At 38.0% G+C, this 13,978-nt stretch overlaps 1 protein-coding gene across 1 annotated transcript; it reads right to left on the minus strand.

Moving 5' to 3' along the window:
* Nucleotides 1-54: 54 nt before the first annotated feature.
* snx22 (sorting nexin 22) lies at nt 55-13,751 on the minus strand. The gene is made up of 6 exons (XM_066667929.1): nt 13,497-13,751; nt 3,866-4,054; nt 3,408-3,502; nt 3,251-3,289; nt 1,633-1,700; nt 55-770 (listed from the first exon to the last, which is right to left on the minus strand). The coding sequence occupies exons 1-6, from the start codon at nt 13,557-13,559 to the stop codon at nt 577-579; spliced, it is 648 nt and encodes a 215-aa protein (XP_066524026.1). The 5' UTR covers nt 13,560-13,751; the 3' UTR covers nt 55-576.
* Between the last annotated feature and the right edge of the window lie 227 nt (nt 13,752-13,978).

Consider the following 13,978-nt stretch of genomic DNA (forward strand, 5'->3'; position numbering starts at 1 on the left):
TGTAAACAATATCCACATGCATTATAAATGCAGCTCAATTAAATGGATCAGTCTGAATGGGATAACAAAACAGTACAGATAAAAATGTCTACTTTTTAAATGAGAAATCTGCTGCCCTAAGAAGTTTGGTTTATATCAAAACCTAAGGGTCAAACACAGAAACTACTGGTAAGATCTCAGGCAGACTAAAGCTTACTCCCTGTGTGTATCTTCAGTATTCAGAATACTTTCTGGTATTTCCTGAAGAGCACTGATTGCAAAGTGGTCAATCGTTCAAATAAAGCAACACAGTTATCCCAACTTCAGTGTTGAAGTGTATTTACTCATCCCAGTGTTCAGAGACTTAAATTAGTTGTATCACTGGAGCAAAAGTGAGGCAAACGTCAGGGTGCTAGTCTATCTCACCATGTGATAAATGCATCCCAACGTGTATTTATCAACACTGAGGGGTGTCTTCCCATCTCTTATATATATATATATATATATATATATAAAAAGGCATTATTTCCTCGTGCCTTTATGAAGGCAAATCCCCAAAACCGGGAAGCTTAATTGGTGTTGAAAATTGCCATGTGTTCAGTCTATCTGGTCCTCTGTCTCTGGCAAAGAGCTTAGGCTGCCTCTGTCTATGATGATGGAGGGGATAGCAGGATGCAGAGGCTGCAGTGGAGGAACATTTACACTGGGCTTAGAACGAGCCTTTAAACCCGTTCTAGTGTCCTTGGGGTAGAGGCCCTGCAAAACACCCGCCACTACCATATCTGGAAGCTCTGCCCAGAAGTCATAAAACAAAGAAAAAAATAGCAATTGAATTGGTCATAATGTACAGAATACAATTACAGACCAGTGATTCATTACATATTTGTCTAATTTTTCAAGCATGGTCATACAGTATTACAGGAAAAAAAACTGGCAAACTAAATGAACTACCACAGTGAATGGAGTTCTAACAAGACAACACTTCCCAAAAATCACACCAGCGTATTGTTTTGCTTAAGCCAAATTTGTGATGGTTTGAGCACACTGATCTTATATATCTATGGAGTACAAGATAAAAACATCTGTTGTGGAAATACTCATTTGGTTGCACACATTCCCAGCATGCTGTGTCTGAACATGCCCAGAAGCACTTGTTTTAAAAATGGCAAATGCAGTATTATAAGTTCTTTTTCAGTTGTAGAGGACATAGTTTCAGCCCCTGCCCTTATGCTGGAAACAGACTACACTCACAGAAGACTATATTCTTCAGTTCAATTATGTCTTTGTTTATGTCATGAAGAGCTGATGGATTTAATCATGATTTAAATCTTGGGGGTGATATAAAAGCTGAAAATGTTTTGTCAAGATATCTTTCCTAATATTTGTCACAGGAATGACATTCAACACTTTGTATCCACCCCTGCTAATTAGTAAATTGTGCTACTTTAAGATGCACTATTTGTTGATACAGATGTTCAAATGTGAAATCCCAGATTGCATAATCTCCAAATAAACATTAGCTTAGATCTATGTAAAGCCCCCCTTCACTGAGCTGTGGAATAATATTCACTCTCTGGAGTGACAGGAGCACTTAGCGGTACGCAATGCTAAAATGGTGTCTAATAAGAATATGAATAGTCATCCTTATTTTACCTGCGTTTGATGCAAAACGATAGGGGTCACATGAGAAGCCCACCACTCTCTGGTGTAGTAGCTGGCAGCTAGAGGAGAAAAATTATAGTTCTTTGAACAGCTGCACAATAAACTGACAACTGGCCAAATTGTAGCCAGTAAGCACAAAATCAAGCTTTTTATGCGAGAAGGGTTTTTTTTAGGTCCATAATCGTCAGTGGCACCTGATGAAAATAAGCCAAAAACAGTGGGAAAATGAGGTCTACTACTTTTTTAAGTAGTGATATATAACACATTACACTCCTCATGAAACAGAGATAATAATAATTAAAAATTAATAATAACTGCTGTGATTTGTTAAGCCTTGCAAAATAATAAAAATAAATAAACAGACTACTCCCATGGGACACTATAAACACAAGAATACAGAAACTACTGCACTAGTAGTCTACACTGCTTTGAAAATTCTGATAATCTCTGATGTATGTTAGAGGTTATTGTAGCCATTAATCAGTAACAAATTTAAAAATAGCATAAAATAGTAGTATTATATAATAAGGACAAACAAGAGTGCTGGTGGTGGATTTGCGCAAATCTATAGCACGTCTAGCGGTGTTAAATTGAATTCTTGATTATTTTTGCTATATTCCCCATTAAGGATGGCACAGTGGTGCAGCAGGTAGTGTCGCAGTCCAAGTCTGGCTCCGTGTGGCTGTCTGTGAGTTCGGTGTGTTCTCCCTGTGTCTGTGTAGGTTTCCTCCAGGTGCTCCGGTTTCCCATGGTCCAAAAACACATGATGGTAGGTGGACTGGTGAGTTAAAAGTGTCTCTAGAAGTGAGTGTGTGAGTGAATGTTGTGCCCAGTGATTCTGGGTAGGCTTTGGACCCACCATGCCCCTGAACTGGATAAGCGCTTACAGACAATTGATGAATGAATGAATATTCCTAATTTATTCTTTGCATTCATATATGTTGTTTGTTTGGGAAAAGTGATTAATGGTTTTAAATAATCTGCTGGGGTGTCTGAGACATTTACATAGTACTGTATATAGGGGTGTTGACAATCAGAATCTACGACTATGGCCCAGTCTCATGTTTTTCTCCTGGCTCTTGTGGACTTGCTGATGATCTTAACAAGAACCAAAGGCAAAACTGCAGACAGTGACTGACACTATTTATGAAATGTTTTTCCTTTCTGAATCACAATGTCTGTGCCAAAAGCTCTATATTTGATCTCATTCTGCCCTGTTGCCCAATTTATGTAAACATTTTAATGACAGCTGGCAAAGTCCAGGCATGTGATTTCATGGCAAGCATGCTCTCATTAAGAGCTACCTTTGTGCAGTCCTTGCAACTCTTCCATTGGTTCTATACTTGGTAAAGCAGATTTTAAAATGATGCAACTGAGACAAACCTAAAAGTAACCATTTTGAAATACCAGTGTGCTTTTGTTTGTTTTTTTTGTCTGGCCTGTCAGCTGTTACAGCTGGTTCAAACTTTTTATACTTCCATTCATAAGTGGTTTGCTTTGCAATCCTGCTTAAAATGGACATTTATTTTTATTGGATAAATTTTTGATAGTACAGTTATTATATTTTCGCTTTACGTATGGTTTTATACTCTGTAATGAAAGTTTTTACCTATGTTTCTGTTCTTGGGGGTCATCCCACTCTTCTTCACTAGAAGAAAGAATTGTGGCATGTGAATAACTGCATAACTGTAGTGACAATAACTATGAAGTTCAGGTTTATAAGAGCTTCATTACTGTACAATGCTGTTATTGAGTGTAGTACATACTTAAAACTGCAGTGCTTGTTTGCCGAATGGAAGTGTTTCACCTGAAGGAAATCCAGCAACTCCTGAGGAACTACTTCATTCTGATACAGGATTACCTGCAGTGATTATAAAAAAAATATTTATTTTCTTATGTTGAAATAAAAAAGTAATGTAGTGTTTGAACGCTGCTAAAGTTTCTAAACATGCCTAATGTTCTTTAGTCTATGGAAGCTAAGCAGCAATGTATCCACTGGATTATTGCTGCTTGAATGAGTATTAGCTCATTCAGAAAAGAGTTTATGTAGGCCTACATGTTTTATTCTTAAAGGCATAGTGTTTCTGAATATTTAAACCCCAAAATATAATTTGTCGACATTGGGGCAAAAATCAAATATAATAGAAATATAATAGCTGGACTATATCACTTCATAGAGTTAAAAGAAAATGTTTAGAGAAGGGTAGTGTACCCCCTGTTGTACCTGAATGTAATCTTCAAGTTCCTGACGTCTCTGCTCCAGTGGTTTGGTGCGTAAGTGCTGGTTCCTTTTGCTGGGGAAATCTGGTGGCTGCACGATCTTTTTGAGTTTCCGGTGCAATGTCTGGAATTCACTTTGCCTCCGTAGAACAAAGTGTTTCCTTCCATTAAACAAAATTTCCACCCTGAAGAGCTACAAATATACAGAAATAAAACAAGTCAAAACAAGTAGAGTAAATGTATACCATGTCTTTTCATTTTACTCAGAGCTTAATATGAAGAACTGTGCCCTCTACTGAACCGATTTGGTTATGACCACCTGGATATCTTGCCTGAGGCGGAGGTAAAAAATATAACCCCAAGTCTTCCAACAAAAACAAAGCATATGGTAAAGGTAAAGACAAACCTACCCATCTGCTGCCTTCAGGGGAATGTTCTTCCACTGTCTCTAAAACGTTTTTTGTGAAATACTTTCTTTCTTGTGAGTCATTTGAAGGATGGGAACATGTAAAACGAGCTACATCACGCCCAGGATGCCATAGTGCAGTTTAGTTTCATATGCTTAGACTCCTCCTTCCACATTGTATACAACATAAAGACCTTAATGTGTTTTTTGTGACTGGTTTGAAACTTTACAAAGTTTGGCTCATCAGCGTCCTCTTAAACTGCTACCTACACAGACTTACAGACTGTTTAAAAAAACACTCACACATTCAAGGTCCACATCTTTTTGGAGGCAAATGAAAAGCCAAGCATTTTAGATTACTTCATTAAACTTTATACATTGTATTGTCTTTTTAAAAGAATTACCCAAAAGATTTAATAATGGTTTAATAATTAAACCCTGAAGAAGAAATATAATAAAATACTAAAACATTTTTAAAAACGTGTTATTTAACTCTTGGGAGCATATCTGGTATTTTGCCATGTTTGGGTTTCAATAAAAGTTGATAGAGATGTCCTTGAAATTTCCCATCTTCCCTGACTTGCATCAGAACATATTTTACTCACTTCCACTTCACAGCTGCTCTCATTCTGAGCAAAACGTTTCACTTCCCAGCATTCTTACCTCTGAGAATATACAGCTCTTTCACTTGAAAAGAAAGAGAGAGGTCCATTCAAGCAAGCTTTGACTAGTCAGAGTGAAAATGTACAGAACTGGGTGAGAAGAAATACCTAGGTGAGGAAATTGTGGGGTTTTGACTTATTGTCAATGTCAGAACAAATCTCCATCTCAGTTTTTCATTTTGTAACATTATTTAAAAATGCTATGTACATTAAATAGTATCAAGTGTCTCAACAGTCAACAGCCATAACTGGCCAGTGCAAATGGCTCAAAACCCAAAATATAAAGTTTTGCAGTCACACAGCTCCAGGTTTCCTCCCACGGTCCAAAAACACACATTGGTAGGTGGATTGGCGACTCAAAAGTGTCCATAGGTGTGAGTGTGTGTCGCCCTGTGAAGGACTGGCGCCCCCTCCAGGGTGTGTTCCTGCCTTGTGCCTTGCCCCAAACCCACTGCGACCCTGAACTGGATAAAAGCAGTTACAGACAATGAATGAATGAAAATCTCCTGTAGTTAGTATTTTTTAAGGTGAGGTTTAGATCCAATAGAAACTTTACTGCACTTTAATTTTCCTGTTTCTTGATGCAAGTGTATTCATATCCTTATTATCCTTATTATATACATCTAATCAAATATCTTTAGAAATATGTTGTTAAATCATTTTAGATGCACACAAGTAGCACATCTGCATGGCAGTTGAGGTGTGTTTGTGTAGTTGTGTCTTTGAAAGGTTCCATGAAAGCATAATGGCCATGTTTCATGTTTTATTATTCTTTGGGCCATACATGCTCAGACAACTGTAGGTAATTGTAGGTAACTGACGGTAACTGAAGCTAAGGAAGTAAATGACTGTCTTCATTTCTTGGTCTTATTTGAATATTGAAACTGGTCTATTATATAATGACATAGTTTTGAAAGTATTTTTCTTTCAAATATGATTTGTGAATATGTTTACACCCGGGACTGTTGTAAATACATTTATAGTGAGGAAACACTCCCATGATAAGCAGTGTGGCCTCTGTTATGGTCTTATTAGTTAAGTGAGTTAGAGGAAGCTAAGCAAAGAGCACTCCTCTGTTCATCAGCCTGAAAGGGGACAGTCTGTCTGGCAGACAATGTTCTGTGTGCTCTGGAAACACTGAAGGAATGCAAGAAACAGCATGACTAGCCCATAAAGGTGACGTTGCTCTTTCAGGTTATGTAGTACATTTCTGGTCAATTCTTTACCTTAGTAAATACAAGCTCTGCAAGGAAAGACAAAAGGCATGTTCAGGAATAGCAGTTACCTCAAAGCCATTGCCTTAAACAAAAGTGTGGCCTGATCTGTGTTGCTGTTAACCCTGGGCAGAAAGATTTAGGGGGACACACTTGCCGTGTGTAGGCTACTGTGTGTTTTGGGTCAGAAGTGCTGCCTGTAAAAAGCACTATTCAGCCTCGTTCTTTCCCTCCCTCCTTCTCTCACTGACACACTTGCACACACACACACACACACACACACACTCTCTCTCTCCTAAACACAGAGCAGCCATTGTCACCAAGGAGCAGAGCTGGGCACTTCCGCTGGATGAAGGCTCTAACACACAGGAGCCCCTCCATGTTCACTTACACATATACACACAACCCCAATGTGTTCAACATATAGACGCCATACAGTAGATTGAAGTCTTTTTTTCTGTAAGCAGTTTAAGCAATTGCTTAAAGTCTCCAAGCTAGACTAGGCTCTGACACTATGTTATTATTATTATTATTATTATTATTATTATATTTATTATTATTATAATTATCTGGGCCAATACTGATCAGTATAACTTGTCAATTCATATTCAGACAGAAGCATTATGGTGCATTCAAGCCCGTCTGTCTTTCTAATGTCAGTTCTGGGTGAGCGCATGCTGTTGTTCCTCTGTTTGACTTTCCTTTTTCCACATTTCATAGATTTGTTTGCTTTGTACAGTATTTTCTGTTATTATTCTGAACATTTTTCACCACTGCTGTTTGGTCCTGTTGATACCTAGCTGCCTGATATTGCCATGACTACTCTGACAAGCCGCTGAATTAGGGAGCTTGCTTTCACTGCCACTAATCAGCCCTACTAATTTGCTAGCTGCCTGCTATCACTGCTGCTATTTTCTGTGAACTCTGAGTGATGGAGCTTGTTTTCACCAATGATGCTGCCAATATTCACTGTTTCTATCTGACTTGCACACTGACTAAGGGAGTCTGTTTTCTTTGCCACTTTGCTAGCCGCCTGCTATCACTGTTGCTATCTGTACGGTTCTTTATCTATGTGTTGTTGTTGTTGTTTCTTTCTGTTTGTGTTTTTTTTTTCTGGGTACTTCTATAAATATTCTTCGTTCTTGAAAAGTTTGTTATTATTATTATTATTATTATTATTATTATATACACCCACCAGTCATAATATTACTACCACTTGTTTCTACACTCATGGTTCGGTGTGTATTTGTGCATTTTGTAGTTCTAAAATTACAGACTGTAGTCCATCTGTTGCTCCACTCCTTATTCTTCAATGGTCATACCTGCTCTGTGTTGAGCTACAAATGGATTACACAGTAAATTCACCAGTGTTAAATTAACACTGTTAGTGTAATAATTTAACACTCTCAGTTAACACTAATAGTGTTGTTTAACACTGGAGAATTTACTGTGTATAGTCTGTAATTACTGAACTACAGTGTGCTCCTGTACAGACAGTGGAACTAAGAGAATAGACAGTGAGCATAGAAATAAGAAGGCAGTAGTAATTTTTTGGCTGATCAGTACAGGCAGAGTACACATGTACCAGAGGAGTTGGATATATTGTCTGAATGGAAGTTGTTCAAGATCTCCCATGTGGCAACTGTAATGGAAGCAAGTAATGCTTGGCACCAGCCTTGGTTGCCTTAGAGAACTCTAAAATTCTGCTAATAGTAGTAGATGAAGAGCTTTGTGTTCTTTGGCAGTTGTAGAAGCAAAATCCAGCACATTGGAATTGTAGAGATAACCCATGGAAAAAAAAGTTTAAAAAGATTCTAAATAGAAGTAACTACTAGGTCAGAATCCATCTCCCTGGATGGATGTTGGTTGGATGTCTTGTCTGACTCACCTCTACTATACAGCATAGACTTCAGAGACAATTCCTCAGGATTGTCAAACCAGGGTTTTGATTATTGTGAAGGGGTCTTAAAAGTGTGTGTAACCTACTGAGACATCACTTCTCAGTGATGTCACTTCTCATGAAAGTCCATGCATGGTAAGGGAACTCAACCTGATGGTCAGGTTTTCAAAAAAAACAGTACAGATTTCAGCCTGGCTTTGGAATAGCAACCCAGTTCTTTTGCTCAGAAAATTCAGAAATTTGATGAGCTTTCTTTATCTGGATTAGACATTAAACTGTTTTCCCTGAGATGTTCAGTAGGAGGTGCTCTGTGAGTATGGGCGCCAGGGTCAATAATGCAAGTAATTTTGACATTTTCCATCTGGAATCTTTCTACAGAGGCCTCCAGCATATGCTTCACTGATATGAAGCTGAATTTAAAGCAATCGTTAGGTAAATCTGCCCCTCCTGTTAGAGGCCATGGTAATCACTCTTCAGGTAATGAGTAAGAACTTACCCTTTATGGAAGAGTTTAAGTATGTCAGGGTCTTGTTCAAAAGTGACAGGGAGAAGGATTGTGACATTGACCACAGACTAGGTGCAGTGGTAGTCACTGTAACAGTTTCTAGTAGTAAAGAAGGAGCTGAGTTATAAAGCAAAGCCCTCAACTGACCAGAGTCCCCAAGGCAGGTACAGAGCATGTTGGAAGGATTATATCTTCTGGCTGACCTGGGAACACCTAGGGAAAACCTGGAGGAAGCAATTGAGGAATACCTGAACATCTTTGTGTTCCCTTTTGCCATTAAGACATCAAATTTGAAAAATATTATGATATACAGTGAGAAGAATAGTTCACCAACCAATATTACGATTACTCAAAGTCAGTGGAGAGTGAATTAATAAACACCAGTATATACAATCCACAAACCCCATTTTGAAACATTTTCATATTTGCATTTGCAATGCTGTGAATATTGCAAATGTAAATATAAAGAAATTGCAAAATGTAAATATAAACACAATGCTACCATAACAATTAATTAAACCCAATACTTAATTGAAAATAGTACAGCAATAAAGAGTCATTTTTAAAGCGGCATATTTGCCTTTTGCTGATCGCATTGCCATGAGTTTTAACTTGTATGAACCAGTGGAACATACCAGAAGACTCCAAAAAGATTGCCCGTTTTTAACTCAACAATTTCCAAAAAAAGTTGGGACGGGGGCATGTTTATCATTGTGTTGCATCACATTTTCTTTTAACAACATTATTGTTCACATTATATAATATGATGCATTTATAATGTAAAGAAAAAAACTCACAAAGATAGGCATCAACACACCACTATGCAACTGGATATTGGACTTTCTCTCTGATAGACCCCAGACAGTAAGAGTGGGAAAGAACACCTCTCAAACCATCAGCATGAACACTGGGGTTTCTCGGGGCTGTGTTTTGAGTCCCCTGTTGTTTACACTGATGGCTCACGACTGTTGCGCAAAGTATAGTTCCAACGATATCATATCGTAGTAAGTGTGCGGACGACACAACAGTGGTGGGCCTCATTAACAACAATGATGAGGTGGCCTACAGAGATGAAGTGAACCAACTGGTGGACTGGTGTGACAAAAACAACCTGTTACTGAATGTCAACAAAACAAAAGAAATCACAGTTGACTTCAGGAAAAAACACACGGTTCATGCTCCACTCACAATCCACGGCAGCACCGTGGAATCTGCCAAAGGCACCAAGTTTCTGGGGGTTCATATTACAGACAACCTCAGTTGGACAAAACACAGTACCTCTCTTATCAAGAGGGCACAGCAGTGCCTCCACTTCCTGCAAAAGCTGCGGAGGGCATATCTCCCCACTCTTGTCCTCATCACCTTCTACAAGGGCACCATTGAGAGCATCGTGACCTGCAGCCTCTCTGTCTGGTATGGTAACAGCATAGCTGCAGACCAGAAGTCTCTCCAGAGAGTGGTGAGAACAGCAGAGACAATCATCAGGACCCCACTCCCATCCATACACCAGCTGCACCAGTCACACTGTCTCAGCAGAGCCACAAGGATAGTCAAGGATCCTACCCACCCTGCCCATGGACTATTCAAGCTTCTGCCCTCTGGGAAAAGTTACCACAGCATCATCACGCAGGCCATCAGACTTTTGAACTGTAACAGCTCACACAACACACGCTGAACAATTAAAAACTAATCAGTTTTATCTTGAAATAACTCCATGTATACTATGTATACCACAATAATACCGATGTGCAATATTTGATGTGCAATATATTCATATTTATATACAGCACAACATACATTTATATACCTGATGTGCAATAATCATGTGCAATATATTTCTGCTTTCATATGTATATTATATTCTATGCGTATATCTCTATATTTAAACACACTACCATTTGATGCTGCTATTATTTAATTTCATAGTTATAGTGCCTTATTCTGTGAAGTTGTATGTTGTATTGTCTATAGTTGATTGTGAGTATGTCTATTTAAATTATGTATTTTCTTATTTTGCCTAGCACATTGGGGTTTAGAGAACCCTAATCTCGTTTAGCTGTGCACTGCTGTGCGTTGTCTAAATGACAATAAAGTTCACCTTGACTTTGACTGCTTTGGGACACACCATCAGTTGTAAAAAGCACGATATATATATATATATATATATATATATACCTAATTTCTGATGGACTCAGCTTACTCTTTTGTGAACTTAATCGCTGACCTTTTTTTATACACTACTTTACCAATCTTTTGCCTGTCCCAACATTTTGTAGTGTGCTTATGGCATCAAGATAACAAATGGATAAATATTTTTCAAATAATTATAATAATAATAATACATTATATTTATATATCACTTTTCAAAAACTCAAGGACGCTTACAAGTCATACCTTAACAAATAGTACAAAACATACAACACATTAACAGACAGTACAGAACAAGCAAAAGCATTACAATTATTCAGTTTAAACAGACAAAATATTGTCTTTTTACTCGTCTCAATTAATTATTGGGCTTAAATGATATACACATCACTGCATTCTATTTTAATTTACATATTTGGTAAATAAAAAGTATTTTATTTATTTTATTTTTACCATGCAATTACTACTGATTGTAACAAATATGAAACGGCTAATTGAACAAACATGAGAGCATATTTAAAGACAACCCGTGTAAAGAATATTTTTTCACTTAGTTTAAAGCATGGTGGGGGAAAAGGTTTGTGAGGAAAACAATAAATAAAAATCTCCCTTGAAAAAGTGCAAAAGCATAAGGCTTACAGTTTTCCTTGTTTTTCTCAGCCCACCACAAACTTTACACTTTGGCTCCCAAAACAAAAAAATATGGGAAGTCTCATTCCGGATTTATTTAATATCAAACAGGTAGCACAACAAATCATTTTTTTGGTTTTCACTGGTCACTCTGAGTGTTAATCAAAATAATGTGTTGACTGTCCGCATCACCAAAATGTTTTAATGGCTTTTAAGATACCATTTTCAGACATTGTAATGCAGTTTGTCATGTCATTTTACATTTTTGCCACATAATCATGAACATGCACCAGCCAGGTATGTCATTATATAGCAGGGTTTAAAGTAGAAATCTTTACTTTACGAGTATAATGTTTATCCAATTACCCCAGGTCATTCTGTAACAATACATTCGTAAATACTTTCTGAGTCTGAAAGCTGTTAATTAGTCTGCGTCGTGACAGAGCTGCAGTTGGTGTATAGCTGTTTCAGACGGTGAGGGAAAGGCATTCCAGCTTTGAGTGACATCAGCACCTTTGAGCATGGCTGTGATTCAGCTGTCTCCCACAGGGCTCTACTTTTAGCTTCTCACATACACACAAAACATATGCACACACATTTTTGTTTTTAAACCTTGTAGGGTCCTTTTGCATTACACATATATATTTAAGTACCCATGTCTATGACGTACCATGAGAAGAACCTTAGTTACAAAGAACTGTTTTCATTTGTGTCTGAAAAGGTATAAAAAATAGCAAATAAACACACATGTTAACAATATGTTAGTTCAAGTGCGCCTAAGTCAGAGGGCTCATTTTTAAAGCGCCATATTTACCTCTTGCTGATCGCATTGCCACGAGTTTTAACTTGTATGAACCAGTGGAACATACCAGAACATTCCAAAAATCGTCATTACCTAGAAGCATGTGTAAATGCAAAAACATGTTGCTTGATAAGAGAATCTTAAATGAGCGCAACATCATATCCTGATCTCAGTGATTAAGCATTTGTGCATTTGTGAACAATAACCTTCTGTCTACTACTATTTGGTTGGGACTAGTTTATGAAAGTAGCCCAGAGGCATGGGCAGGTGGCCGAATGTATGACCCAAACAGACTGCCCAATTACAGAGAAAGCATCTCAGAATAGAAGTGCTGATCCAAGATCAGATTACTCCCAATGTTTACTGGGAGTAACTGTGAACTATGTCCTGTATCAGAAACATGTTCAGAAATATTCTGCTGATGCTACCGCTTGAGGAATCAGCTGGAAGATTAGAATCAGTCAGTTTTGATTATTGTTGTTGTAAACACACACATGCCTGATTCAGCATGCATGCCCAAAATGAGTGATGTGTTATATTTTTATAATTACACTTAATGTTTTAATATATTTTTAAATATATGTAATAAAGGAAAAATCATACATTTACCAATACTTACAAACTTAAATATGGCATGTATTAATGTCTATTTTTATTCAGATATTGTGCGCTGACTATTTTTTTTTAATTGGTAGACTATGGTTAGGTTATTCAAACTACTTTTTAGACATAATTTTTGACTATATGAATATAGTCATTTTAAGACTTACTAAAAGTTTTTAAGGAACCATTTAATTTACAGGACGTCAGTAAAGAGCTAGTCAGTGTTAGTTTGAGGAATTGTGCAGGTTTCAAGTTTTAGACAGCTGAACTTTCAGCTGTTATTGTGACCAATGCCCTTTGTTGGGTTACGCAGCCATTTCTCACGTTATTAAATTATGTTTCTAATGTGTTAGAGACTATAGTTTACAACTGTGCAAAGCTCTTCAGACTTCTTCAGATAATCAAACACATACAGCAAATGTTTCTGTTTGTGGTCAGTGGATATGACCTCTAGTGTTAACCATACACTGTTCAAGGTACTTGTAGCTCCCACCAAAGGCAATGTAAAGACTTCCTCAAGGTATGTATGTCACATTGAGGCATTTATTTCTGCACTGACACAGTCAATTCAAGAAGTTTTCCCTGTCTACAGTCAAGTACAAGCGTCAGAGGGGTTCATTAGGCTCTGTGCTGTTTAGAGTGGGTTTTCCAAGCTGACTTAGCACCACTTGACATTTAGAATGAAAAGAAGACATGCCTTATTCCTGGTTTATGAGCCTGTCGGTTAACTACAGTTCTGTGTGTTAGGTATTTTTTTTTACTCACTTTTCGTAACTTGCCCGCTTCATCCACTTCCCTCTGCAGCGAGGGGATGGACACCTCGAGCATCGCCCGACTCCTGACACAGCTCCACAGTCACACCAGCAGCTCCTTCTATCTGTGTTTGTGTGTGTCTTACACTCGCACTAACACTCCACAGCGCTCTGGTAAGGTCAACACCTGCCCGCCGTCCACTTCGCCTGAGGGAAAAGACACTCTCTAATAAAACGGAATGAAAGTGTAAAACCGAACAGTTCAGCTCCGCTCTCAGCCCTGAGTCTAAACTACACTGAAGGGCGGACAGAGCGCGTTCCGTCAGGCCCCGCCCTCAACACACACGAACGGTGCGCTGATTGGTTGAGCCCTCAGACATACTAGGGATAAATTCCCAATCCTGGGACTCATATTTGCTCATCAAAATTACATTTTTAGTTATTTCCAAAACAAAAACCCCAAGCCCTTAAATCTGGCTTCGATATAACTGTACA

This window comes from Hoplias malabaricus, chromosome 4 (assembly GCF_029633855.1).
Source record: "Hoplias malabaricus isolate fHopMal1 chromosome 4, fHopMal1.hap1, whole genome shotgun sequence".
Lineage (NCBI taxonomy): Eukaryota > Metazoa > Chordata > Actinopteri > Characiformes > Erythrinidae > Hoplias > Hoplias malabaricus.